At 41.1% G+C, this 26,031-nt stretch overlaps 1 protein-coding gene across 9 annotated transcripts in view; it reads left to right on the forward strand.

Annotated features, from left to right (window-relative positions):
* The first annotated feature begins 2,896 nt into the window (after nt 1-2,896).
* The window catches only part of LOC107779489 (uncharacterized), a 35,816-nt gene continuing 12,681 nt past the window's right edge, over nt 2,897-26,031 (forward strand). For 5 of the 9 annotated variants that reach the window (XR_012711001.1, XR_012711003.1, XR_012711002.1 and 2 more), the window contains exons 1-10: nt 2,898-3,324; nt 3,500-3,555; nt 18,021-18,058; nt 18,925-19,018; nt 21,834-21,939; nt 22,034-22,104; nt 22,280-22,349; nt 22,923-22,985; nt 24,791-24,862; nt 24,952-25,053. Coding sequence is in view for 2 of the 9 variants with exons in the window: in XM_075256054.1 (XP_075112155.1) it covers nt 3,061-3,324; nt 3,500-3,555; nt 18,021-18,058; nt 18,925-19,018; nt 21,834-21,939; nt 22,034-22,104; nt 22,280-22,349; nt 22,923-22,985; nt 24,791-24,862; nt 24,952-25,053 (936 nt within the window). In the remaining 7 variants the exon portion in view is untranslated. Of the gene's footprint in view, nt 3,325-3,499; nt 3,556-18,020; nt 18,098-18,924; nt 19,019-21,833; nt 21,940-22,033; nt 22,105-22,279; nt 22,350-22,922; nt 22,986-24,790; nt 24,863-24,951; nt 25,054-26,031 lie in introns of all 9 variants that reach the window. The other 4 variants (XR_012710998.1, XR_012711000.1, XM_075256053.1 and 1 more) reach the window with 2 other exon arrangements.

The raw sequence follows: 26,031 nt of genomic DNA on the forward strand, positions 1-26,031 counted from the left end.
TCAAATTGCCAAAATAACATCTTAAACAACGAATTTAACATAGAAATCTAAGAAAATCTCAAAACTTTCAAAGTATCAAATTTCACAACTACGGGTGCGAATCACATCAAACGACTTCCGTTTCTTACTAAATTTCACAGACGCATCTTAAATGTCATCTTGAACCTGTATCGGGCTTCGGAACCAAAATACGAGCCCGATACCATAAGATTCAAATATAATCAAATTTCCAAAAACTCTTATATTTTCAGTAAAATAATTTCTTTCAAAAATTCATTTCTCGGGCTTGGGACCTCGGAATTTGATTCCGGGCATACACACAAGTCCCATATTTTCCTACGGACCCTCCAAGATCGTCAAATCATAAGTCCAGGTTCGTTTACCCAAAATATTGACCCAAGTCAACTTAAATTCAATTTTAAAGGCCAAATTAACATTTTCATCACATTTCCACATAAAAGCGTTCCGGATATACACCTGAACCGCGTACGCAAATCGAGATAAGGAAAAAGGAGGCTTCTAAGGCCTTGGAACACAGAATTTACTCGTAAATCAAGTGATCACAAGTTTCTTTTTTATTTTCTTGATTCAACAAATAACTTCCCATTCCTATCAACAAAGCAAAACAGAGATTGAAATAGATGCCAATCCATCTTTAGAATTCTAGCCTGAAATAGAGCAATTCAATTGGAGCAGACTCTAGAATCTATTAGGCACAATTTCGATCATAATACATCTACCGCATGCGACTTGGTAAGACAAAAAGAATACAGAAAGTTAAGCATATAAGATCATAGTAAGCATTCAAACATACACATACATGAAACAAACAAAATTCTCAATCAAAGAAAAAGATGGTTAATCGATTGACATACGCCTGTCCTCATCCACTTCGCGCTGCCAACTACATTTACACAAGCTGACAACTTTTGGGTTGAAACCAGCTATTTCAATCTTAACAGGCTTCCCATTTAACTGCACATTGTTATACATTTTATGTGCTTGGAATGCATCACTTCTCGTTAATAGCGGCATGTTGTCAGTTTGTTAACATATTATGAATTCGTTTATATGCACACAATTTATTCATGGGAATTTTTTCGTACACTATCTAGTTAAATACAACTAAAATAACATACAACTTAAAGACAAATTTTACAAAATTTATACAGTATGCCTTTTGCATATTTTGTATCTGATTTAACATAGTAAAAACAAATTTCATACAACTAATTATATATTATACAATTTATCTACAATTTCCACACATTATTTCTACCTAGTTAAATACAACTACAATAACATACAATTTAAATATAATTTTTATATAATACTGTTCAACTTTCATATAATATTTAAATAAAAATATATATATATAAACAACAAAATATAATTTTTCTACAACTTTACTACAATTTCTGCAGTATAATGTATGTCATGTCTTCTTCTTCGAGTTTCAATCTGAAATTCAGCCAAAACCAAATCAAATCTTCACCAAAACACCCTCAAAATTGAGATATAAACTCCAAACAATATTCCCAATTGTTTGCAATAACACCCAATACAAACAAATAATGATTTTTGAAAACCCAAATTCGAATTTAAAGCTTCAAAGCTTTTTAATGGTTGTCAATGGTGGAATTGCTGCTTTCTTTTTCTTTGTTTTACATTACTGAAATTAGGGGTTGAGATATAGAGAGAGACGTAGAGAGAATTCCCAATTGTTTGCAACGACACTCAATTCAAACAAATAATGTTTTTTGAAAACGCAAATTCGAATTCAAAGCTTCAAAATTTTTTAATGACTGTAAACGGTGAAATTGCTGCTCTCTTTTACTTTGCTCTATACTACTGAAATTAGGGATTGATATATATATATATATATATATATATATATATATATATATATATATATATATATATATATATATATATATATAGAGAGAGAGAGAGAGAGAGAGAGAGAGAGAGAGAGAGAGAACAAGGATGAGAAATAATTGATTTCTAATATAAAGAGATACTCATTTAATTCCTAAAGTGTATATAATTGGTAAATTTATATATAGAAGGTAATTAAATTGAAATTTGAGTAGGGAAGGTAATAAAATTTCCAATAGTATATAGGTACGCAAAAATTCCTTTGAAATTCCCTAATGTTGGGGTTCGAAACTTTAACAAGTAAAACCCCAACGTAAGCTTCACTTGAGCCACACAAACTCCATTACAATATGTTGTAATTTTACTTGTCTAAATTTGAAGCTTCAGCCCACTATATTGGAGTTTCATGAACAAATTATGGGGTTTGATCAAATAAATATTTAAATTTCAATAGTCGTTCTTAGAGTTTCACTCTTAAAAGTTTCGAATTCCAGTATACAATACTGAGATTTCACATAAAAAATTTAAACTATAATCCAGGAATTTAGAAAATGTTCAAAGTCTAACAGTTGTTTCTGGAGGTTTTTCGTATTTTAGCAGGGGTATTTTTGTTCAAATATTTTTCGTATTAGAAGAGTGACTAATAGCCTGTTTGGCCAAAAACACTTTTAGCCAAAAATTAAGGTGTTTGACCAAGCTTTTGGAAGGAAAAAAAGTGCTTTTAAGGAGAAGCAGAAGCAGTTTTGGAGAAGCAGAAAAAAGTAGCTTCTGTCCTAAAACACTTTTTTGAGAAGCACTTTTGAGAAAAATACACTTAGAAGCAGTTTTTTAAAGCTTGGCCAAATACTCATTGCTGCTCAGAAGTGTTTTTCAAACTAATTAGCCAAACACAAACAACTTCTCACCAAAAGTACTTTTGAGAAAAACACTTTTGAAAAAAACACTTCTCAAAATAAGCTGATTTTTGAGGCTTGGCCAAACGGGCTATAAATACTACTTTACTAGTAACTTTTGAAATATCGGTTAAACTCTAATACTTGAGGTTAAAAGTGGCTATTTTTGAAGTAAAACAAACATACTTGACTTTTTGACTTTCTGCATTTGCTTCAAACAATTGACGGCTGCACGAGGAAGATTTGTAGCGGCCGGGAATTGTAGGCAACGAACGGCAAACCTTATCTCATGGCCGTTGCAACGACTCACTTTACTATTCTTTGGCAGCCGCAACTGTTGTTTGCTCCTTCTAGGTCTCGCTTTCAGCTCGACGCTTGCAGTATATGTACTCGAAAAACATTCTCTTTCCCTTCTGGTATAAACCGGAGCAATCATCATCATTTTGAGCACACTACCAATTCCAAGTATGGGATTCTGAATTGTGTATGCTGCTCTACCGATTCAACTTCACGCCGTGGTTTCGGTGGTCCGAATGACGGCAACACTAACAAGGTCTTGCTTATCATCTTTCGTTTCTATCTTCTGCAATGCATTGACATTTCATCTCTCTTTTCAGACCCAATTGATGTCACCCTTTTGATTTTGTAACCATAATTTGAATCTAGTGCTGAACTGTTATCCCTGAATTTGGATCTAATGCTAAACGGTTGCTGCTACTTAAATTTAGGGAAAGAATTCTGCAACTGCCAGAAGGCAGGCCAAGGGCATAGTACGTCCGCAAAGGTGCTCTTCTCTTTCTTCCTCTGTGGAACTTTTTGTTATATATTGTTTACATTTAATTAATAATTTTTTAAAAAAATTCAATCCTTTCATAACTTTGTAGCCACCAATAGCGACTATTGTCTATTTAAATACAATTTGGTCCTTTCGAAAGTATTCTAACTTTTGCAGTAAATATTTCTTCTTTTACAACTTTCCTCCAAAACTCTCCTCCTTGTCTAAAGTTCTACACGTGAATCAAGTTGGTATTTCTTGCTTTCCTGAGAAGAATTTCTCCACCATTTGCGTAGTGCAGAAATTCAAATGATTGTCATATCTTTTTTTTTTCCGGATAAAGCTATTTGCATTAATCCCATCGCAATCTTGCGAAGGAGAGGGAGCTAATATCGCTTTTAGGAAAGCATTTTTAACGTGTTCTTATTCTTCATCTGTGGTGTTCTTAGTTCATATTTTCCAATGGTTCTGTCACGACTCTAATCCCGAACCCGGTCGTGATGACGCCTCTCATGAAAGCAAGGCCAGTCAATTAAACTCAATTCACTTTTTAAACAGTTAAATAATATAAAAGCAATCTAGAACATGATATAACAATACTAAGTAGCGAATAATGACAATAAAGTGCGGAAGTACAACCCAACACAGCCCTAACCCGGGTGTCACAAGTCACGAGCATCTATGAGCCATCATACAAGTCTGCTAAAGTCGTGAACTACTACAAATGTTTGAAAAGGAACAAAAGTGCTAGAGGAGTAGAGACACGAGGCTGCGGACGTTAACAACTACCTCGTAATCTCCGAAAGGCCCGCCTAAAACTGGAGGAAATCAGCACTCTGGAGCGGAACCAGCAACGCCTGAATCTGCACACATGGGTGCAGGGAGTAAAGTGAGTACTCCAACTCAGTGAGTAACAAATGTAAATAACGACTGAAAGTAAGAACACACGTAAGGCACAAGGCATTCTATAATGAAGCAGTAAAATCACTTAAAAATAGTAAAACCAGTAAAATCAAGTAAAATCCTCTTTCAACCAGTAAACAGGTAATTGACAGATAATTAAAATAAAGTAAATAAATAAAAGTTCGCCCATCGGGCACAGTATCAGCAAAATCCGCCCCTCGGGCAACATCTCGGAACAGTACCAGCCCCTCGGGCTCAATCTCAGAACAATACCGGCCCCTCGGGCTCAATCTCACATCACAATGGGTACCCGCGCTCACTGGGGGTGTACAGACTCCTGGAGGGGCCCCTTACGGCCCAAGCGTAATAACAAGCCATCTCGTGACATCAAATCTAGGCCCTCGGCCTCATATAAATCAAGCCACCTCGTGACGTATATATATCTCAGGCCCTAAATCAGTATCAGTGTTTCCTCACAATAGAGGCCCTCGGCCTTACTCAGTCAAAAATCATCACAAGCCTCTCGGGCAATAGTAAAACGGTGTTTCTCAGTCCAAACATCATTTAAAATATCATTTAAGTCATAAAACTGAGTAAACATGGCTGAGTATGAAAACAGTGAGAAATAACATGACTGAGCTCAAGCAATAAGTCAAAACAGTGAGGAAAATCAATTAGCCTCGAAGGGTTCAAATGGTTGGCTCTAGGCCCAAATATGGCATTCCGCCCAAATAATGATGATAGCAAATAGTTTTCAATCAAATACGCGGTAAAATCATCAATCGGGACGGACCGAGTCACAATCCCCAATAGTGCACGGCCTCACGCTCGCCATCAAGCGTGTGTCTCACCTCAATATAGCACTACGATGTGCAATCCGGGGTTTCAAACCCTCAGAACATCATTTACAATCATTACTCACCTCGAACCGGCTAAATCTCTAGCTCGCGACGCCTTTGCCCCTCGAATCGGCCTCCACGCGCGTCGAATCTATCCAAAATTAGAATGAGGACGTCAAAATATGCTAAGGGAACAAAGCCCAAGCGAAAACAATCAATAAAGGGCACAAATCCCGAAATTAGCAAAACCCGAGCCCCTGACCCACTTCTCGAAACTCAAAAATTTTCACATACGAGTTCATACATATCAAAAGTTCTTAAATCCGACCCCAAATGGTCCTCCAAATCCCTAATCAAAAGTCCAATTTCTCAAGCCCTAGTTCTTCAATTTTAAGCTTAGCTTTCATGATTTTCTAGGTGAAATTCACATAATAATCGAGTTTTTAGTCCAAGAATCTTACCTCCCAACGATTCCCCTTGAATCCCTCTTCAATTTCCTTCAAAAATCTCCAAAAACGAGCAGCTATGGGTGAAATAAGCCCCAAAATCGCGAACAAGACGACTTAAAAACATTCTGCCCAAGCCTATATTTCCTTCTTCGCGAACGCGGTCAAACCCACGCGTTCTCGAAGCACAAACTCGCGTTGACCAACTTTTCTTCTATGCGAACGCGTAATGACCATCGCGAACGCGATGCTTCGTCCACCTTAACCTCCGCGAACGCGCTCACTCATACGCGAACGCAATGAACACTGGACCTCGAACCCATCTGACCCAATTTCCTCTACGCGATCGCGAAGACCTTCTCGCGAACGCGATGCACCACTTGCCAGCCCTCCGCGAACGCGAAGCCCTTCTCGCGAACGCGAAGGCTTAATTCTTGCCTTCCTCAACTGCCTCTTCGCGAACGTGAGGCTCCACTCGCAAACGCGAAGGGTAAAATCCCTGCAACAGCTGAACAACATTTTCTGCAATCTTTTCCAACTTCAAATGATCCGATTGACCACCCGGAACTCACCCGAGGCCTCTGGGACCTCAACCAAAGGCACCAACATATCCTAAAACCTTATTCAAACTTGTTCCAATCATCAAAACACCTCAAACAACATCAAATCACCCAAAACACATCGGATTCAAGCCTAAATTTCTAAAATCTTCCGAAACACGCTTTTGATCAAAAACCCAACCAAACCACGTCCGAATGACCTGAAATTTTGCACACACATCCCAAATGACATAACGAAGCTACTGCAACACTCGGAATTCCATTCCGACCCCTATATCAAAATCTGGCCTATCAACTGGAAATCGCCAAAATTTCGACTTCGCCAATTCAAGCTTAAATCTACTACGGACCTCTAAAATTCATTCCGATCGCGCTCCTAAGCTACAAATCACCTCCCGAAGCTAAGCGAACCATCGTAACTCACATCCGAGCCCTCTAACACATAAGTCAACATCTAGTTGACTTTTCCAACTTAAGCTCACTCTAAAGAGACTAAGTGTCTCAAACCTTACCAAAATCATTTCGGATTCGATCCGACCAACCCGATACCACAAAACACGGATAACAAAGCATAAAGAAGTAGAAATAGGGAAAACGGAGCGGTAACTCATGATACGACTGGCCGGGTCGTCACATCCTCCCCAACTTAAACAAACGTTCGTCCTCGAACGAGTCAAGAAACATACCTGAAGCCTTAAACTGGTGAGGATATCTGCTCCGCATCTCCCGCTCGGTCTCCCAAGTAGCCTCCTCCACGGGCCGACCTCTCCACTGCACTTTCACTGAAGCTATATCCTTTAACCTCAACTTTCGAACCTGACGACCCAAAATAGCTACTGGATCCACATCATAGGTCAAATCATCATCCAACTGAACTGTGCTGAAATCCAAAACATGAGACGTATCCCCAATATACTTCCGGAGCATAGAAACATGAAATACCGGATGCACACTCGACAAGCTGGTGGCAAAGCAAGCTCATAAGCCACCGCGAACTCAATTTCCCTTTCTTCCCAAATCTCATAACACCCTTCATGGGTGAAACCTTCAGTAGAACCTTCTCGCCCACCATGTAAGACACATCTCGAACCTTTCTGTCAGCATAACTCTTTTGCCTCGATTGCCCTATACGAAGCCTCTCTTGAATCACTTTCACCTTCTCCAAAGCATCCTGCACCAAATCTGTCCCCAATAGCCTAGCCTCACCGGGCTCGAACCAACCAACTGGAGATCTATACCGCCTCCCATACGAAGCCTCATATGAAGCCATCTGAATACTTGACTGGTAGCTGTTGTTATAAGCAAACTCAGCAAGCGGTAGAAACTGATCTCATGATCCTCCGAAATCAATAACACAAGCACGCAACATGTCCTCCAATATCTGAATAGTGCGCTCGGATTGCCCGTCCGTCTGAGGGTGAAAAGCTGTGCTCAACTCAACCTGAGTACCCAACTCTCGCTGCACAGACCTCCAAAACTTCGATGTAAACTGAGTGCCTCTATCTGAAATGATGGAAACTGGGACACCATGCAAACGAACAATCTCCCGGATATAGATCTCTGTCAACCGCTCTGAAGAATAGGTAGTACACACAGGAATGAAGTGCGCGAACTTGGTCAGCCGATCCACAATCACCCAAATAGCATCGAACTTTCTCAAAGTCCGTGGAAGTCCAACAACAAAGTCCATAGGGATCCTCTCCCACTTCCACTCAAGAATATCCATCTGCTGTAGCAAGCCACCCGGTCTCTGATGCTCATATTTCACCTGCTGACAATTGAGACACCGAGCTACAAATCCCACAATATCTTTCTTCATTCTTCTCCACCAGTAGTGTTGCCTCAAATCCTGATACATCTTCGCGGCACCCGGATGAATGGAATACCGCGAGCTATGAGCCCCCTCCAGAATCAACTCCCGAAGCCCGTCCACATTGGGCACACAAATTCGGCCCTGCATCCTCAACACTCTATCATCACCAGTGGTCACATCTATGGCATCATCATGCTGGACTCTGTCCCTATGGACAAGCAAATACGGATCATCATACTGGCGCTCTCTGATGCGATCATATAAGGAAGACCGAGATACCACACAAGCCAATACCCGATTGGGCTCCGAAATATCTAACCTCACGAACCGATTGGCCAAGGCCTGAACATCAACCGCAAGAGGTCTCTCCCCAACTGGAATATATGCCAAACTCCCCATACTCACTGTCTTTCGGCTCAAAGCATCGGCCACCACATTGGCCTTTCCCGGATGGTACAATATAGTGATATCATAATCCTTAAGCAACTCCAACCATCTCCGCTGCCTCAAATTAAGATCATTTTGCTTGAACAAATGCTGAAGACTGCGATGATCAGTGAACACCTCACAAGATACGACATACAAGTAATGCCTCCAAATCTTCAACACGTGAACTATGGCAGCTAACTCCAAATCGTGAACGGGGTAGTTCTCATGGGGCTTCAACTGACGAGAAGCATAAGCAATAACTCTACCATCCTGCATCAATACACAACCAATCCCAACTCTCGAAACATCACAATACACGGTATATGAACCTGAAGCTGATGGTAAAACCAACACTGGAGTTGTGGTCAAAGCTGTCTTGAGCTTCTGAAAGCTCTCCTCACATTCGTCCGACCATACAAATGAAATACCCTTCTGAGTCAACTTGGTAAAGGGCGATGCGATAGATCAGAATCCCTGAACAAACCGTCGATAATAGCCTGCCAAACCAAGAAAGCTGCGAATCTCTGTGGCTGAGGACGGTCTGGGCCAACTCTGAACCGCCTATATCTTCTTCGAATCAACCTGAATACCCTCGTTGGACACCACGTGCCCCAAGAAAGCCACTGAACTGAGCCAAAACTTACACTGGGAGAACTTTGCATACAGCTTCTCCTCCCTCAATCTCTGCAACACAACTCTCAACTGTTCATCAAATGCATGAACGTTGCTGGGGCATTGGTCAGCCCAAAAGACATCACCAAGAATTCATAATGACCATATCAGGTCCTGAAAGCCGTCTTAAGAATATCTGAATCCCTGATCTTCAACTGGTGATAACCTGAACGAAGATCAATCTTGGAGAACACCCTCGCTCCCTGAAGCTGGTCAAATAAATCATCAATACGAGGGAAAGGATATTTATTCTTAATTGTTACCTTGTTCAATTGCCTATAATCAATGCACATTCTCATGGTTCCATCCTTCTTCTTCACAAACAGAACCGGCGCACCCTAAGGTGACACACTAGGCCGAATGAACCTTTTATCAAGGAGTTCCTGAAGCTGTTCTTTCAATTCCTTCAACTTCGCTGGTGCCATACGATACGGCGGAATACTGAGTGCCCGACACCAGGTCAATACCAAAATCAATATCCCTGTCCGGTGACATGCCCGGCAGGTCTGCAGGAAACACATCGGGAAAATCCCTCACAATTGGAACAGAATCAATACTGGGAGCGTCAGCTCCGACATCCTTCACAAACGCTAGATATGAAAGGCAACCCTTCCCAACCATACGCTGGGCCTTCAAGAAAGAGACCACTCTACTAGGAACATAATCAGTCACACCTCGCCACTCGATCCGTGGCACACCCGGCATAGCCAATGTGACTGTCTTAGCATGACAGTCCAGAATAGCACGACACGGAGATAACCAATCCATGCCCAAAATGACATCAAAATCCACCATGCTCAATAGCAATAGATCCACTCGGGTCTCCAGACGCCCAATAATTACCACACACGACCGGTACACACGGTCTACAAGTCTACAACAACAGTATCGCCTACTGGGGTAGATACATGAACAGGCAAAGCAAGAAACTCACGGGACGTACCCAAATAATGAGCAAAGTATGATGACACATAAGAAAAGGTGGAACCGGGATCAAATAATACAGAAGCATCTCTGTGGCAGACTGAAACAATACCTGTAATGATAGCGTCTGAAGCAGTAGCATTGGGTCTGCCTAGGAGTGCATAGAAACGGGCCTAACCGCCCCCTGATCGACCTCCCCCTCTGGAACGGCCTCTAGCTGACTGACCCCCACCCCTAGCTAGCTGAGCGGGTGGTGGTGAAGAAACTGGCACTGAAGCCGATGACTGACCCCTATGCTGGGACGAACTAGCAACACGATGAGGACACTGCCTCCACATGTGACCCATCTCACCACACTCAAAACAACTACTAGGTGCTGGAGAAGGGGACTGAAGGGAACCCCTCGCACCGGAGTGACTAGCAGATGCACTCGACATAGAAGAGCCTTGAACTGATGGAGCACGGGTCGAACTCTGAGCTGGAATGGCGCTAAGTGATGACTGGCCCTGTTGAGATCCATGATAACCATGACCCAAAGATGCCCCACGATAACCTGGGCGAGCGGACTGAGCAGGACTGAATGAACGACCTTTGCTGTGCTGAAATTGGCCCCTCGAAGGAGCGCCACTATAGCTGCCAGATCCTCGAGGCCTCTTGGCCTCCCTCTCCTCTCGCTCCTGACAACGAATCGTCTCAATCTCACGGGCGATATCCACAACCTCCTCGAAGGTAGCACCAGTCACCCTTTCCCTGGTCATAAGAATACGGAGATGATAAGTAAGACCATCAACAAACCTCCTGATCCTCTCTCGATCTGTCGGAACCAACCAGATGGCATGACGAGCCAACTCAGAAAACTTCAACTCATACTGTGACACAGTCATATCCCTTGTCGCAACCACTCAAACTGCCTACGCAGCTCCTCTCTGCGGGGCTGCGGCACATACTTCTCCAGGAAGAGAATGGAGAACTGCTGCCATGTAAGGGGCGCTGCACCAACAGGCCTACGCCTCTCATACGCCTCCCACCAAGTGAAGGCAGCCCCAGAAAACTAAAAGGTAGTAAATGTCACAACACTAGTCTCAAGAATCCCTGCTGTACGAAGCATCCGTTGGCACTTATCCAAGAACCCCTGGGTATCCTCGCCCTCTGCACCGCTGAATGTCGGAGGCTGGAGTCTACCAAACCTCTCAAGTCGACACTGCTCATCATCCGACATAACTGGTACCACAAACTCCTGAGCTGGTGCATCCGGCTGGGCTGGAGGTGCCACCGGCGTCTGAAGTCCCTGCACAACCTGTTCAGGTGTGCGAGCGGCAGAAGTCTGATTGCCTCCCCCGGCCTGTGAAATAGCTGCGGCTGTAGTGGCTGAAACCACCTGAGCCAGGCCAGTGCAAACTGATAAGATCTGTGCCAAGGCCTCCTGAAGACCCGGAATCACGATGCGCACAGCTGGTGCCTAAGCTGGTGCTGTTGGAGCATCCATAGCTGGAGCCTGATCCTGAGCTGGGGCAGCTGATGGATACACAGTTGCTGCCCTCGTTACTCTGCCTCTACCACGACCGCATCCACGGCCTCTGGTGGCCACAACAGGTGGCACTGGTGCTCGTTCACCCTGTCTGGTAGCGCGTGTCCTTACCATCTGTGAGAGAATAGAATAACAGAAGTTCAGTACTCGGATCAACAAGTTCGCACGACAAGAATTTCAAGAATATGAAGCTTTTTCCTAAAGGTTCTGCAGCCTCTCGAGGATAAATACAGACGTCTCCATACCGATCCGCGAGACTCTACTAAACCTGCTCATGACTCGTGACACCTATGTAACCTAGGCTCTGGTACCAACTTGTCACGACCCTAACCCGAACCCAGTCGTGATGACGCCTCTCGTGAAGACAAGGCCAGCCAATTAAACCCAATTCACTTTTTAAACAGTTAAATAACGTAAAAGCAGTCTAGAACATGATATAGCAATACTAAGTAGCGAATAATGCCAATAAAGTGCGGAAGTACAACCCAACACAACCCTAACCAGGGTGTCACAAGTCACGAGCATCTATGAGCCATAATACAAGTCTGCTAAAGTCATGAACTACTACAAATGTTTGAAAAGGAACAAAAGTGCTAGAGGAGTAGAGACACGGGGCTACGGACGTCAACAACTACCTCGTAATCTCGGAAAGGCCCGCCTGGAACTGGAGGAAATCAACACTCCGGAGCGTAACCAGCAACGCCTTAATCTGCACACATGGGTGCAAGGAGTAAAGTGAGTACGCCAACTCAGTGAGTAACAAATGTAAATAACGACTGAAAGTAAATTCATACGTAAGGCACAAGACATTCTATAATGAAGCAGTAAAATCACTTAAAAACAGTAAAATCAAGTAAAATCCTCTTTCAACCAGTAAACAGGTAATTGACAGATAATTAAGATAAAGTAAACAAATAGAAGTTCGCCCCTCGGGCACAGTATCAGCAAAATCTGCCCCTCGGGCAACATCCCATAATAGTACCAGCTCCTCGTGCTCAATCTCACATCACAATGGGTACCTGCGCTCACTGGGGTGTAAAGACTCCTAGAGGGGCCCCTTACGGCCCAAGCGCAATAACAAGTCATCTCGTAGCATCAAATCTAGGCCCTCGGCCTCATATCAATCAAGCCACCTCGTGGCGTATATATATCTCAGGCCCTCGGCCTTAAATCAGTATCAGTGTTTCCTCACAATATAGGCCCTCGGCCTTACTCAGTCAAAAATCATCAGAAGCCTCTCGGGCAATAGTAAAACGGTGTTTCTCAGTCCAAACATCATTTAAAATATCATTTAAATCTTAAAACTGAGTAAACATGGCTGAGTATGAAAACAGTGGGAAATAACATGACTTAGCTCAAGTAATAAGTCAAAACAGTGAGGAAAATCAATAAATAGCCCCGAAGGGTTCAAAGAGTTGGCTCTAGGCCCAAATATGGCATTCAACCCAATTAATGATGATAGCAAATAGTTTTCAATCAAATACGCGGTAAAATCATCAATCGGGAAGGACCGAGTCACAATCCCCAATAGTGCATGACCTCACGCTCGCCATCAAGCGTGTGTCTCACCTCAATATAGCACTACGATGTGCAATCCGGGGTTTCAAACCCTCAGAACATCATTTTAGGCTTTGCCCCTCGAATCGACCTCCACGCGTCGAATCTATCCAAAATCAAAATGAGGACGTCAAAATATGCCAAGGGAACAAAGCCCAAGCGAAAACAATCAATAAAGGGCACAAATCCCGAAATTAGCAAAACCCGAGCCCCGGGCCCACTTCTCAAAACTCAGAAATTTTCACATCATTAGATTCCTTATCTCCCCACGAGTTCATACATATCAAAAGTTCTCAAATCCGACCCCAAATGGTCCTCCAAATCCCCAATCAAAAGTCCAATTTCTCAAGCCCTAGTTCTTCAATTTTAGGCTTAGCTTTCATGATTTTCTAGGTGGAATTCACATAATAATCGAGTTTTTAGTCCAAGAATCTTACCTCCCAACGATTTCCCTTGAATCCCTCTTCAATTTCCTTCAAAAATCTCCAAAAACGAGCAACTATGGGTGAAATAAGCCCCAAAATCGCGAAGAAGACGACTTAAAAACATCCTGCCCAGACCTATATTTCCTTCTTCGCGAACGCGGTCAAACCCACGCGTTCGCGAAGCACAAACTCGCGTTGACCAACTTTTCCTCTATGCGAACGCGTAATGACCATCGCGAACGCGATGCTTCGTCCACTTTAACCTTCGCGAGCGCGCGCACTCATACGCGAACGCGATGAACACTGGACCTCGAACCCATCTGACCCAATTTCCTCTACGCGATCGCGAAGACCTTCTCGCGAACGCGATGCACCACTTGCCAGCCCTCCGCGAACGCGAAGGCTTAATTCTTGCCTTCCTCAACTGCCTCTTCGCGAATGCGAAGGGTAAAATCCCTGCAATAGCTGAAAAGTATTTTCTGCAATCTTTTCCAACTTCAAATGATCCGATTGACCATCCGGAACTCACCTGAGGCCCTCGGGACCTCAACCAAAGGCACCAACATATCCTAAAACCTTATTCAAACTTGTTCCAATCATCAAAACACCTCAAACAACATCAAATCACTCAAAACACATCGGATTCAAGCCTAAATTTCTAAAATCTTCCAAAATACGCTTTTGATCAAAAATCGAACCAAACCACGTCCGAATGACCTGAAATTTTGCACACACATCCCAAATGACATAACGAAGCTACTGCAACTCTCGGAATTCCATTCCGACCCCTATATCAAAATATCACCTGTCAACCGGAAATCGCCAAAATATCAACTTCGCCAATTCAAGCCTAAATCTACTACGGACCTCCAAAATTCATTCCGATCGCTCTCCTAAGCCACAAATCACCTCCCGAAGCTAACCGAACCATCGGAACTCACATCCGAGCCCTCTAAAACATACATCAACTTCCGGTTGACTTTTCCGACTTAAAATCACTCTAAAGAAACTAAGTGTCTCAAACCTTACCAAAATCATTCCGGATTCGATCCGACCAACCCGATACTACAAAAAACGGATAACGAAGCATAAAGAAGCAGAAATAGGGAAAACGGAGCGGTAACTCATGAGACGACTGGCCGGGTCGTCACAGGTTCTCGGGGCAACTTGTAAGTGGTATGCAAAATATGCTGATTCACTGCAAATGGTTTAACAGTTGTATCTTGCTGAATTATTTCGTTTTTAGCGACTCTTGCAATATTAAGCTGATGAATGATCAAGAAATATGGCAATAGTTGGTGTTTCTTTATATGACAACAAAAATCAAGCTAAAAAAATATGTATGAAATGGTTCTAAGGAGTGCATTCCTCCAATTTGTTAAAAGACAAATGGGATGGGTTTCGTGTCCGTGGAAATCCACTTTGCAGGGTTTTCCTTCGTATATCGTTCTTGATTCTTGAAAAGTTGGTAATGGGACGTTGACTCAATTTGGGATAAGACTTTATTGCTTTTGCTCTCCACAAACGATATCATCATTGTGACACTGGGAGATAATTCTCTTTCTTGGAACTTCCACTTTTTCCGCTATTTGAATGATAGATTATCAAATAATCTCACAACTCTATTAGCTTCTCTTATCAGTAACATCATTCTTTCCAGATTTCAGATACTCAGAGATGGATAGATTCCTCTACGTTTTTCACTCGTAAATCCTTTTCTCCTAGCTCACTTATATGCAACCACTCACGAGCTTTCCTTTGGTATCTTTTTCCTTGAAAGTGAAGTTCCGTCTAAAATTAAGTAACTTGGGAGACCTTACAACACCAACCTGTTACAACAGAGAAAACCTTTTAAATCTATATTTTCAGATTCATGCATCATATGCAAGAAGAACAGTGAGGTCCAAAGTCAATTATTTCTGCTTTGCACTTTTGCCAGAGGACTAAATTCAGTTGAGATGTATGATGACTCGTCTTTCTTACTAAGCGAGTTTTTAATGGTCAAACATTGGAACTTTTGTCCAAAAGTTTGGTGAAATTTTCTGAAATGAGCTTCACTTACTGACTACTGTTGTATGATGTATTTGGATGGAGAGTAACACGAGGACATTGAAAGATTTGTTTCTCGGTTCAATATGTGTGATAATCTTCTCTGCATGTAAAGCACTAGGTCTTTTTCATGATGTTGCTTTATCTGCAACGAGGTTGGAGGGCGATGTTTCTTCGGATATAGTAAGTCCTTTGGTTTAGGAGTCTACTCTTCTTCCATATATGGGTTCCTCTTTAATAAAATTTCCTTGCATGTCAAATAATGGAAAAAATGGTAAAAGGAAAGGGATTTGACATGCACCTGATCATTACTTATCAAAACAACTAGAACAACAACTATGCTTGTCTTAAACAAGTTGCAGTCAGTTATAGGTATCTACCATTTCTCCATTTAAATTCATCTCGGGCCAACTTTATACAAAATAATAAATAATAAAAAGTGCTAAGAGTTCTCTAGATCTTCTACTTGCATAAAAATCTATGACAGCAGTGTTATCAAAGGCGCGCTTAAGCTTTGAAGCGAGGCTCAAAACATGTTGAGCGCTTCACCTCGCTTAGGGGGCGCTTCAGAATTATTATCAAGGCTCTAAGGCAAACTTTTCCTTGTCAGCGAGCGTAATCCTAAAGAGGCGACGCTAAACAATTGATATTTCTCTTTATAAATTTTCTTCAATTTCTTTGTCCATATATTTGGGTTTCATGCTTATAGATATTAGTCTTGGACTACACATGCATATTTGTAGTTTTTCTCCATTTGTGCCTTTCTTCATTAAAGCCCGTGCTTTATTTGCGCTTAACGCTTAAAGCCCCAACAGACCTTAGAGCTTTTTTGCACTTTTCGCCTTTGATAACACTGGTGTGAGAGATAAATGAGTCTTCCAACCCACCCCTCCCCCCAAGAAAGCATATGACCTAAAGTAAACATAATAACATGTTTAAAACATATATGCAACTAATTAGTGTTGCCTACACACACACACATTGTGCCCTATCTGTCACTAAGTCGCATTGCTTCCAAGAAATTATAGGTCATTTGAGACAAATTCTTTCCATGTAATTTTAGGTCTACCTCGTCCCTGTTTAACACCTCTACTCATTATGGTTTCACACCTTTGGATATTCTGAAACTAATATATGGAAAAAAGCACCACACTGGATATGGCACCTATAGTGTTGTAATGCAAAGAGAATAGACTTCCATGGATGCAAAAGTTTGAGTAATCTGACATGATATTGTGAGTGTATCAGTGTGGATGTTTATGGAGGAGGATGGAAGGTTTTAGGGAAGAGAATATGCACTTAATAGCCGCACCCAGACAGTAATGACGTTTCTATTCTCCACTCCCTTCTATAATCCCACAATTTTCTGCTATTACCCCCTCCATAGGGCATTCTCCTCTATCCTAAACCTCCAAATCCACTTGCCTAATAGAGCTTTATTGAAGACCCTTTGATTCTTCACTCTAAGTCCTCCCATTTCTTCAGAGTCGTAACAACATTTCAGTTTACTAGATGAAAGGAAACTTCCTTGTTTCGCCTGTTGCATCCCGTAGGAAGATCCACTGAAGTCTTTCCAACGTTTCAGTAACTGAAACTTGGAGTCTGGCGTAACAACATGAAATAAGTGGGTATGCTAGACAGAGTACCTTTTATGAGTACAAAGTACCTCATTTGGACAAGTACCTCTTTCGCCAGCCTGCTAACCGCTTCTCAACCCTCTCAATCACTGGATTCCACACGAGCAGATCTCTGTTTGAAGCATCCAAAGGTAGACCAGGAGGTTGTAGGTAATGCACCAATTATCCACCCTACCAACCAGTATGATCTCACATTTTCTGAGGTTGATGTTGAGGCATAACACAACCTGGAGCCAGATGAGGATCTGCCTCAAGTATGAGAAACATCTGTGATATGCATCACAGAACACCAAAGTATCATCTGCAAATAAGAGATGGTACACCAGTATGTACGTGAAGACCTAACCTAAGAGGCGATATAGAAAGGTCATTTGATGTCAGAGATATTAATTTAATTTGAATGATACCATGACATAATGGAGAAGATTCATATTTTTTCAGTTATCTCATCTCCTTCTAGTGCTTTAGAAATTATTTGTATTTGTTCTATTGAACTTGTGCCTTGGTGTTGTCTAGAATTACATGTTGATCTAAATAGTGCTTTGAAGTCAGCAACCTTTTCTCTTTGTCATTATTTCATTCTTGAAAAAAAATACACACACACACACAACACACACATATATATATAGAGAGAGACTATTGTAAGTCAGCTTATTGCAATTATTATCTAAAGCTATTGTTTACTTTTGCAGGAATTCATCCACTCCACAGTCCGATGACCTCCTTAATCGTTAGTAAACAGCCTACCTTGCATGTTCTGCAGTGTGTAGTTGCGTATCTTTTTTGTTTGTACCTATGGTTTACCGATTAATAATTTAGAGAAATAGAAAACTTTTGTTTAATTAGATGTATAAATTATAGGATGCATCAGAATATTAGCTTTAAACAAATATTATACATTGGAAACTTTTAAACCTAAAACAAGGCGTGCCTCAACTTTTATTTTTGAAAAAAATAAAATAAAACAAGGCACGAGGAATTTTTTTTTGTTCTGCAATACTGACAATATAAAGAATAACAATCATTTGGGTTTAAATTGTGATGTATTGCTCGAGTTCACAACTGCTGAATATGTTTCCAACTCTTGGTTGAATCGTTACCCTTTGGCCATACCTGGAACGTGTTAATAGATTACTGTTTAGCGCTGGATCCAATTTTTTCTCATACTGAACAGTTAATAAACTCTGCAATCAATTATTCTGATGTTTCTCTTGCCAGTTGGATTAGCAACGCTCTAACATTTTTTTTTGTGGTTTCCCCTTTCGAACTTATCTTTTGATTCCTTCATCGTCCTTCCACTTGTCAAAATTATTTAAAAATGATTAGCGTATCTTTTAATTGCCTCTTTGCACATTCTTCCGGAGTATAAATTTGATACTTCTGGCTAAAAATGTTATGCTTTGGAAGTTTATTTCCAATCCAAAATGTGTGATCATGTTCTTCTGAAGCTTATTTCCAATCCAAAATGTGTGATCACGTTTTTCTGTTATCATACTAAGTGGTCTCTTAAAGATTTCTTTTGTTATCTCTTGTTTAAAGTGATGTCTGAGTAACAGATCTTGTTGCATATATCATATGAGGCTCATTTTCGTGCAGAAGCACCTCGTTTGAGCTCTATGAATGATGTCGGAAAGGCAAAAAGTGTGGTGTCAGATCCTCAGTTTGAGGAACGGTTGCAAGCAGTAAAAAGGTGCTACTACTATTTAGAATGGTTTCTACCCCACTGCTTATCTGCAGTAGCTATCTTCCTTATAAGAATTTTAGATATATGATTGCAGTAACTTGCCATTCTGAATTTTCTTAGCCAGTTTTCCGCTCATATTGTATTGGAGTCCAAAATTTGATGATGCACGAAAGCTGCTAAAAGAGATGATGTTTCATCGCTGAACGTGGTGTACTCATTGATGTTACAGACATGCCAGTAGCCTTCGTACCTATTCTTCATCTTATCATCTTGTATGGACAGTCACAAATGAGATTCAAATAGAGAGTCTCCGCTCACCCACCCCCACCCCTCCACCCCAAAAAAGAAAAAGTTGGAAGTAATCATAGACTAGGAGAGATTCTTTTAGCATTATTGACCAATTAATCACCTTGTACTGGTAGCGGCTATCATTTGTACAATGACCTAGTACAAAAATAATTTCCGAGCTGCTTGGCCATGCTTACTAGAGGCGTCACCACCACTTTGCATTCCAAGTAAGATGACGACAACAACAACAACAACAAGCCCAGTGAAATCCCACAAGTAGTGTTTGGGGAGGGTGAAGTGTACGCAGACGTTACCCCTACCTAATGAAGGTACAAAGGCTGTTTTCGAAAGACCCTCGGCTCAAAAGAAGTGAAAATGAAGCAATAAACAGACAGTAGCAACAACCAGGTAAGTAGACATGGGAACAAATGAAATACGTGCAACAACAGATATGTAAGAATACGACACTATAAAAATAGATTCATTCTTGCTGGAAATAATGACACAAGATGAAATAGCAAGGGGCTAGGCATCTAAAAATACAAAACTAGGACTAATACTACTGGGATGCTTAGACGAAACTCTAGACTGCTTGTCAACCCACAACCCTAATCCTCGACCTCCACACCCTCCTATTAAGGGTCATTTCCTCGGTAAGCTGAAGTAGTGCCATGTCCTGCGTAATCACCTCACCCCAGTACTTCTTAGGCCTTCCTCTACCTCTCCTCTGACCTGTCATTGTCAACCTCTCACGCCTCTTAACCGTCTCTCCTCTTCACATGCCTGAACCATCTCAGCCCCGATTCCCGCAACTTATCTTCTATCGAAGCCACGCCCACCTTGTCCCTGATATACTCATTCCTAATCTTATCTCTCCTGATATGCCCACATATCCATCTCAATATCCTCATTTCCGCTACTTTCAACTTCTGAACATGGGATTTCTTGACTGGCCAACACTCGGCTCCAGACAACATGGTCGGTCTAACTACCGCTTTATAGAACTTGCCCTTAAGTTTAGGTGGCACATTCTTGTCACACAAAACACCCGAAACGAGCCTCCATTTCATCCATCCCGCTCCAATACGGTGTGCGACATTCTCGTTGATCTCCCTGTTACCCTGTATCACAGTCCCAAGATATTTGAAACTATCTCTCCTGGGGATGACTTGTGTATCCAGCTTCACTTCCACTTCTGCTTCATGAGCCCCAACACAGAACTTACACTCCAAGTGCTCTGTCTTCGTCCTGCTCAACTTGAAACCTTTAGACTCCAGGGTCTGTCTCCACACCTCTAGCCTAGCATTTAACCCCACAACGCGTCTCATCAATCAGCACTATGTCATTTGCAAATAACATACAACATGGCACCTCTCCTTGAATGAATCGCGTCAACACATCTATCGCCAGGGCAAATAAAAATGGGCTAAGAGCTGATCCTTGATGCAACCCTATCTCTGCTGGGAAATAGTCCGAGTCACCTCCCACCGTCCTCACCCGAGTCTTAGCTCCATTGTACATGTCCTTAATCACCCTAATTGTACGCTACCGGGACACCACTAATCTCCAAACATCTCCATAAAACCTCCCTAAGGACTTTATCATAGGCTTTTTCTAAGTCAATAAACACCATATGCAAGTCATTCTTCGTCTCCCTATACTATTCCATCAACCTCCTTACCAGTTGAATGGCTTCTTTAGTCGACCGCCCTGGCATGAAACCGAACTTGCTTGCATTCCAAGCTAGAGACTGACTGAATGATCACTGGTTACAAGTGTCGCGATCAAGTATTTAGACCTAAGTTGCTAGGACACCGGTGTAGGTGTCCGACATGGGTGCGGATCTAGAGGTCGGATCCTTCGAGATGTAAATTCTAAGATTCAGGGATACGGATACGGGTGCAAGGATCCGGCTAAAAATAATTCAAAAAATAAAAATATAAAGTATTTCTAAATTATGAGAAATTTTGGGGAATACTTATGTATAGCTTGTAAAATGTGGCTTTCTTTTTTATTCTCAGGATAGATTTCCTAGATAAGGTATGCTATTTTCTTCAAATTTACCCTAATTTTGGTTTTGATTTCGGGAATCAAATTGTATATCAGTCTCAAATTTTTCCGTCCGTCGTGGTCAAAGTGCCCAAAATTGTTTGACCAGATCCAATACGGATCCCATACCCACACCCATACTAGTGTCGTGTCGACACGGGTGCGGCACCTAACTGCCATGTCGGAGCAACTTAGATTTAGACCTCAGATTCCGGGGCTAATTGATGTCAATTTCAACTTCTGCGTTATGTTCTAGGCTACTTTGGGATATTCTTTGTTCTTATAAAGTAAGCTGCTTCTACATTGTTGACTATGCTAAATCTATGCTGTGTCAAATATTGATGTCTAATTCCTTCATTTAGATTTTTTATTTCCATTTTTGTGGACTATGTCACTAATTTGTTGATGACATTATCCTTTTTTCTCTTTTCTTCTTCATTGATTAAAATGTGTTTCATTGACTGACATTTCCACTAACTGGTAGGTTGGCACTAAAGCAGAAAAAAGCAGAGGAAGAGAAAGCATACGGAGCAATTGACTATGATGCTCCGATCGAGTCCGAAAGTACTACAATTGGACTGGGTACCAAGGTAGTGCTATAATGGAGCTGACACATCTCCGTGTTGATCCAATCTGAGTTCTTTCTTCATATGGCCACTAATAGATTCATGTGGAATTTAATAGATTGGAGTTGGAGCAGCTGTTATTGTATTTGGACTCGTATTTGCACTTGGTGACTTTCTTCCTTCTGGAAGGTAGATTGTGGTGCTTCCAACTATGCTGGCTATTAGTTATCAAATAGATCTCATCATTTGCATCCTGGTTTTCTTTTCTACTCAATCAAGAGGTTACAAAGTTTCATGACTTGCTTGTTGCTTATTTCTTTTCAGTTTTTTCCTTAACGTAATCCTAATGAAGCCATTGGTGCAGTGTTAGTCCCACTGAGGAGATTGCCAGCACTGATAAGAGAATTGCTGAAGATGAGAGAGCTAACCTCCTGGTAAAATGATTGCTGTCACATTAAAATTAATTTTTTTTCTAGTGTACAAGTACAACTATAAGAAAGGAAAGACATACTTTTGAGTTCAGTTGAATTGCTGCAGAAAGAATAGGCAATATCAGTGAAGGCGTCTATTGCCAATCCCTGTCATCTATCTAATGGGCTTTTGTCTGTAGTATTCATTGCTAGTCAGTAGGCACAACTTTTCTCTATATGCACATTCTTCAATACACAGTTTTTTAGGCACAACTTTTCTCTATATGCACATTCTTCAATACACAGTTTTTTGTTTTCTCTGTTGTGTGCGTTTTCCTGAATACTAGGTATTGGATGAAAGTACGAAACAGGTCCAAATGGAGTTAAATGAATTTTTAGGATATAAAAATGTGCTATGCTAGCAATTTCTACATATAGAAGCTCTTTAGGAAAAAAAACTGTTAGTAATATGTTAAATTCACTCAATTTTGTATAATTTCATGGACGCCTATATGTGTGCTCTGTTATTAGATGATATTTTCCTTATCTATTTCCCTATATATTGTTGAAATATCATCAGATTTGATGCTTTTGCAGAAGACGCTTCAGCAGATTGAGGCAACACTGGCTTCATCACCAGAGGATTCAATCTCCCTTGAAGTGAGTTATTGTATATGATGTAATTTAAGATGTTTTTGTTTGTAATCCTATGCTTACAGTTTCAGAATTTCTCATTTCGCTCATCAGGATATAGCATACCTACTTAGAGCCCGTTTGGACATAAGAAATTTTTTCCTTTTTTCCAAAAGATTCACTTTTTTCCGAAATCGGCGTTTGTTCATAAAATTTTCAATTTTCACTTGAAGATGCATTTTGGAAATTTTCGAAAATTTGAAAAACTCCAAAAACCTGTTTTTCAAAATTCACTCAAATCACTCACGAAACTTCAAAAACAACCCAAAATTATATTCATGTCCAAACACAACTCAACAACAACAACAACAACCCAGTATAATCCCACTTAGTGGGGTCTGGGGAGGGTAGTGTGTACGCAGACCTTACCCCTACCCTAGGGTAGAGAGACTGTTTCCAAATAGACCCCCGACATCCTTCCCTCCAAGAACTTCCCACCTTGCTCTTGGGGGGACTCGAACTCACAACCTCTCGGTTGGAAGTGGGGGTTGCTTACCATCAGAGCAACCCCTCTTGTCTAAATATCAAATATCAAATATCATTTTCACTTGAAAATTTTTTTCACCCTTTTTTGGAATTTTACAATTCTTATGTCCAAACGCCCACTTAGTTTAGACTCCTTGAGTGGCATATACTTGTGCTCTGGGTGGAAAAGTTAACTTATTGCGTATGGAGGTGAAAACGTTTTGCAAGTTAAACATTGCTCACCCATCGTTTCCCTGCTCTATTAACTTTATGGGAGTTACGATATGAAAGCAAGTCTCTTATCTTTTACAAGAGACTTTGGAACCCTTAGACTATGTGGTTCTTTGCCTCCAATTGTTTTTGCTATGTTAGTTGATGGACATCAACCCATTTCTTTTACAATGAGTCATTCAGCTTGAATCGAGCAGACAATTTCGCAGTTCGGCAACACTAAAGTCCCAGGGTTAGTTGATATTCATATTTAAATTTTGACAACTTTTTGTTGGTGTGCAACTACTATACTTGACCTAACCGACTAATTCCTCGCCTAGCATGAAACCTTATGATGCCCCTTGTCCTCAACATCCCTGTGCATCATAGTTTCAATCCACACTGATGTCTTGTCCCAGTCACCCTTACCAAAAATGATCACATTTGGGTGATATTTAGGTGAAAGGTGGTATCAAATTTCTACAGGTTCTTATTCCGGAAAAACATGGGTTTAATTTCTCACTCTCCTTCTCTTTCCTATATTCCAACAACAATCAAGTGGATTGGGTCATGATTTATTAAGGCCACAACAATTGTTTGCTGAAAAGGTGCATTCTTTATTGAGTGCCAGCGCTTGAGGTTCACGGTATAGGAATCCCTAATAAATTTGAGTATCAAATTGTGGATTATATGGGTTATGTCAAATTGGTTTCCTAAGGTCCAGAAGTTTAACTATTAGCTGTCTTGTGGAAGTCAAAAGGGGAAATTCTCTGTGGGGGCTGATAGAGGTAGTAACAGTGAATTTCAGACTACAAGGCTGATAATTGTAAAAATTGTCGGTATTGCTTTGGATAGAAATTCCTCAGAAAAGAATTGCTCTTTTGTGCTTCTTAGGAGATGAAAGATAGAAATGCTCGTTGTGCCCTGTCAATTATATGGATTTTCCTTTATAATGCTATGTAAGAATTCTTGTTTGACAAATTCTCTTTTGATGGCATAAGTCCAAACGACCACTTTCTAAAATTTCATTCTGCAACTGTGTAAGATTCTTTTTTTGAGAATGAACAACTGTGTAAGTTTCTTTAAATGGTTTGCAGGGAGCTGCTGTGACCTTAGTTCAACTGGGGGAGTACAATCGAGCCTCTTCCCTTCTTGAGGATTTGATTAAGGTTTTCTTTTGGCTGATGTATTATTTTGTTTATGAAGAGATTTTTCGAGTCCATATGGATATCATGAAATAACCTGTTTGCAAATGCAGAAGAAACCGAATGACCCTGATGTCTACCGTTTGCTTGGAGAAGTCAAATATGAACTGAAGGACTATGAAGGAAGTGCTGCTGCTTTTAGGATGTCTGCCATGGTCAGTAGCTTATATGCTGGATAAGATGCCTATTCTAGTATACTTCGTTACTATGAGAAATACAACAACAACAAACCCAGTGAAATCCCACAAGTGGGGTCTTGAGAGGGTAATGTGTACGCAGACCTTACCTCTACCCTATGAAGGTAGAGGTTGTTTTCGATAGACCCTCGGCTCAGGAACAGTGAAAAGGAAGCAATAAACAAACAATAGCACCAACAAGGTAATAGGAGAATGGAAGCAGACGGCACATCATGTAAATAACAAAGATCTAGGAATACGAAAATACAAGAATAGTGTCAATACTACTGGTAAGAATGACACACCGTGTAATAACAAGAACCAGAAATAGGAAAATATAAGACTGGTACTAATACTACTGGTAAGACTAGGGGAAACTCTTGACTACCTGTCAAACCCACAACCCTAATTCTCGACCTCCACACCTTCTTATCGAGGGTCATGTCCTCGGTAAGCTGAAGTAGTGCCATGCTAAGTTCCGCGGACTCTTCGATTTTGGTGTCGTCCCCGTCTCGATACGAGACAAGGATGAGAGCGGGAGCGGGATACATCCTGGATTCGGTCAACTGACTTGGGACACTTTAACCGGAGTCCATCGACAAATTTGGGAGAAAAATTAAGATTTTGATTTCTCAAAATAAAAAATAAAACAGATTTAGGAGAATGAAAGAATAATGTCCATCTTGAAGAATGAAAGATTGAATTTTACAATATTTATGTAAGTTTTTCACAGAATATCTCTCAAAAATTTTAATATTTTTATAGCTCTATTTTTTATTAGTCGAATCCCCGCACCAGTATCCATATCCGGATCCGCACCACCGAATCTTAAAATTTAGATTTTGCCGAATCTGATACTCGGATCCGTCCTCGTATCGGATACCCACACCTGAGTCCGAGCAACTTAGGTGTCATGTACTGCCTAATCACCTCTCCCCAATACTTCTTAGACCTCCC

Source organism: Nicotiana tabacum, chromosome 6, assembly GCF_000715075.1.
Source record: "Nicotiana tabacum cultivar K326 chromosome 6, ASM71507v2, whole genome shotgun sequence".
Classification (NCBI taxonomy): domain Eukaryota; kingdom Viridiplantae; phylum Streptophyta; class Magnoliopsida; order Solanales; family Solanaceae; genus Nicotiana; species Nicotiana tabacum.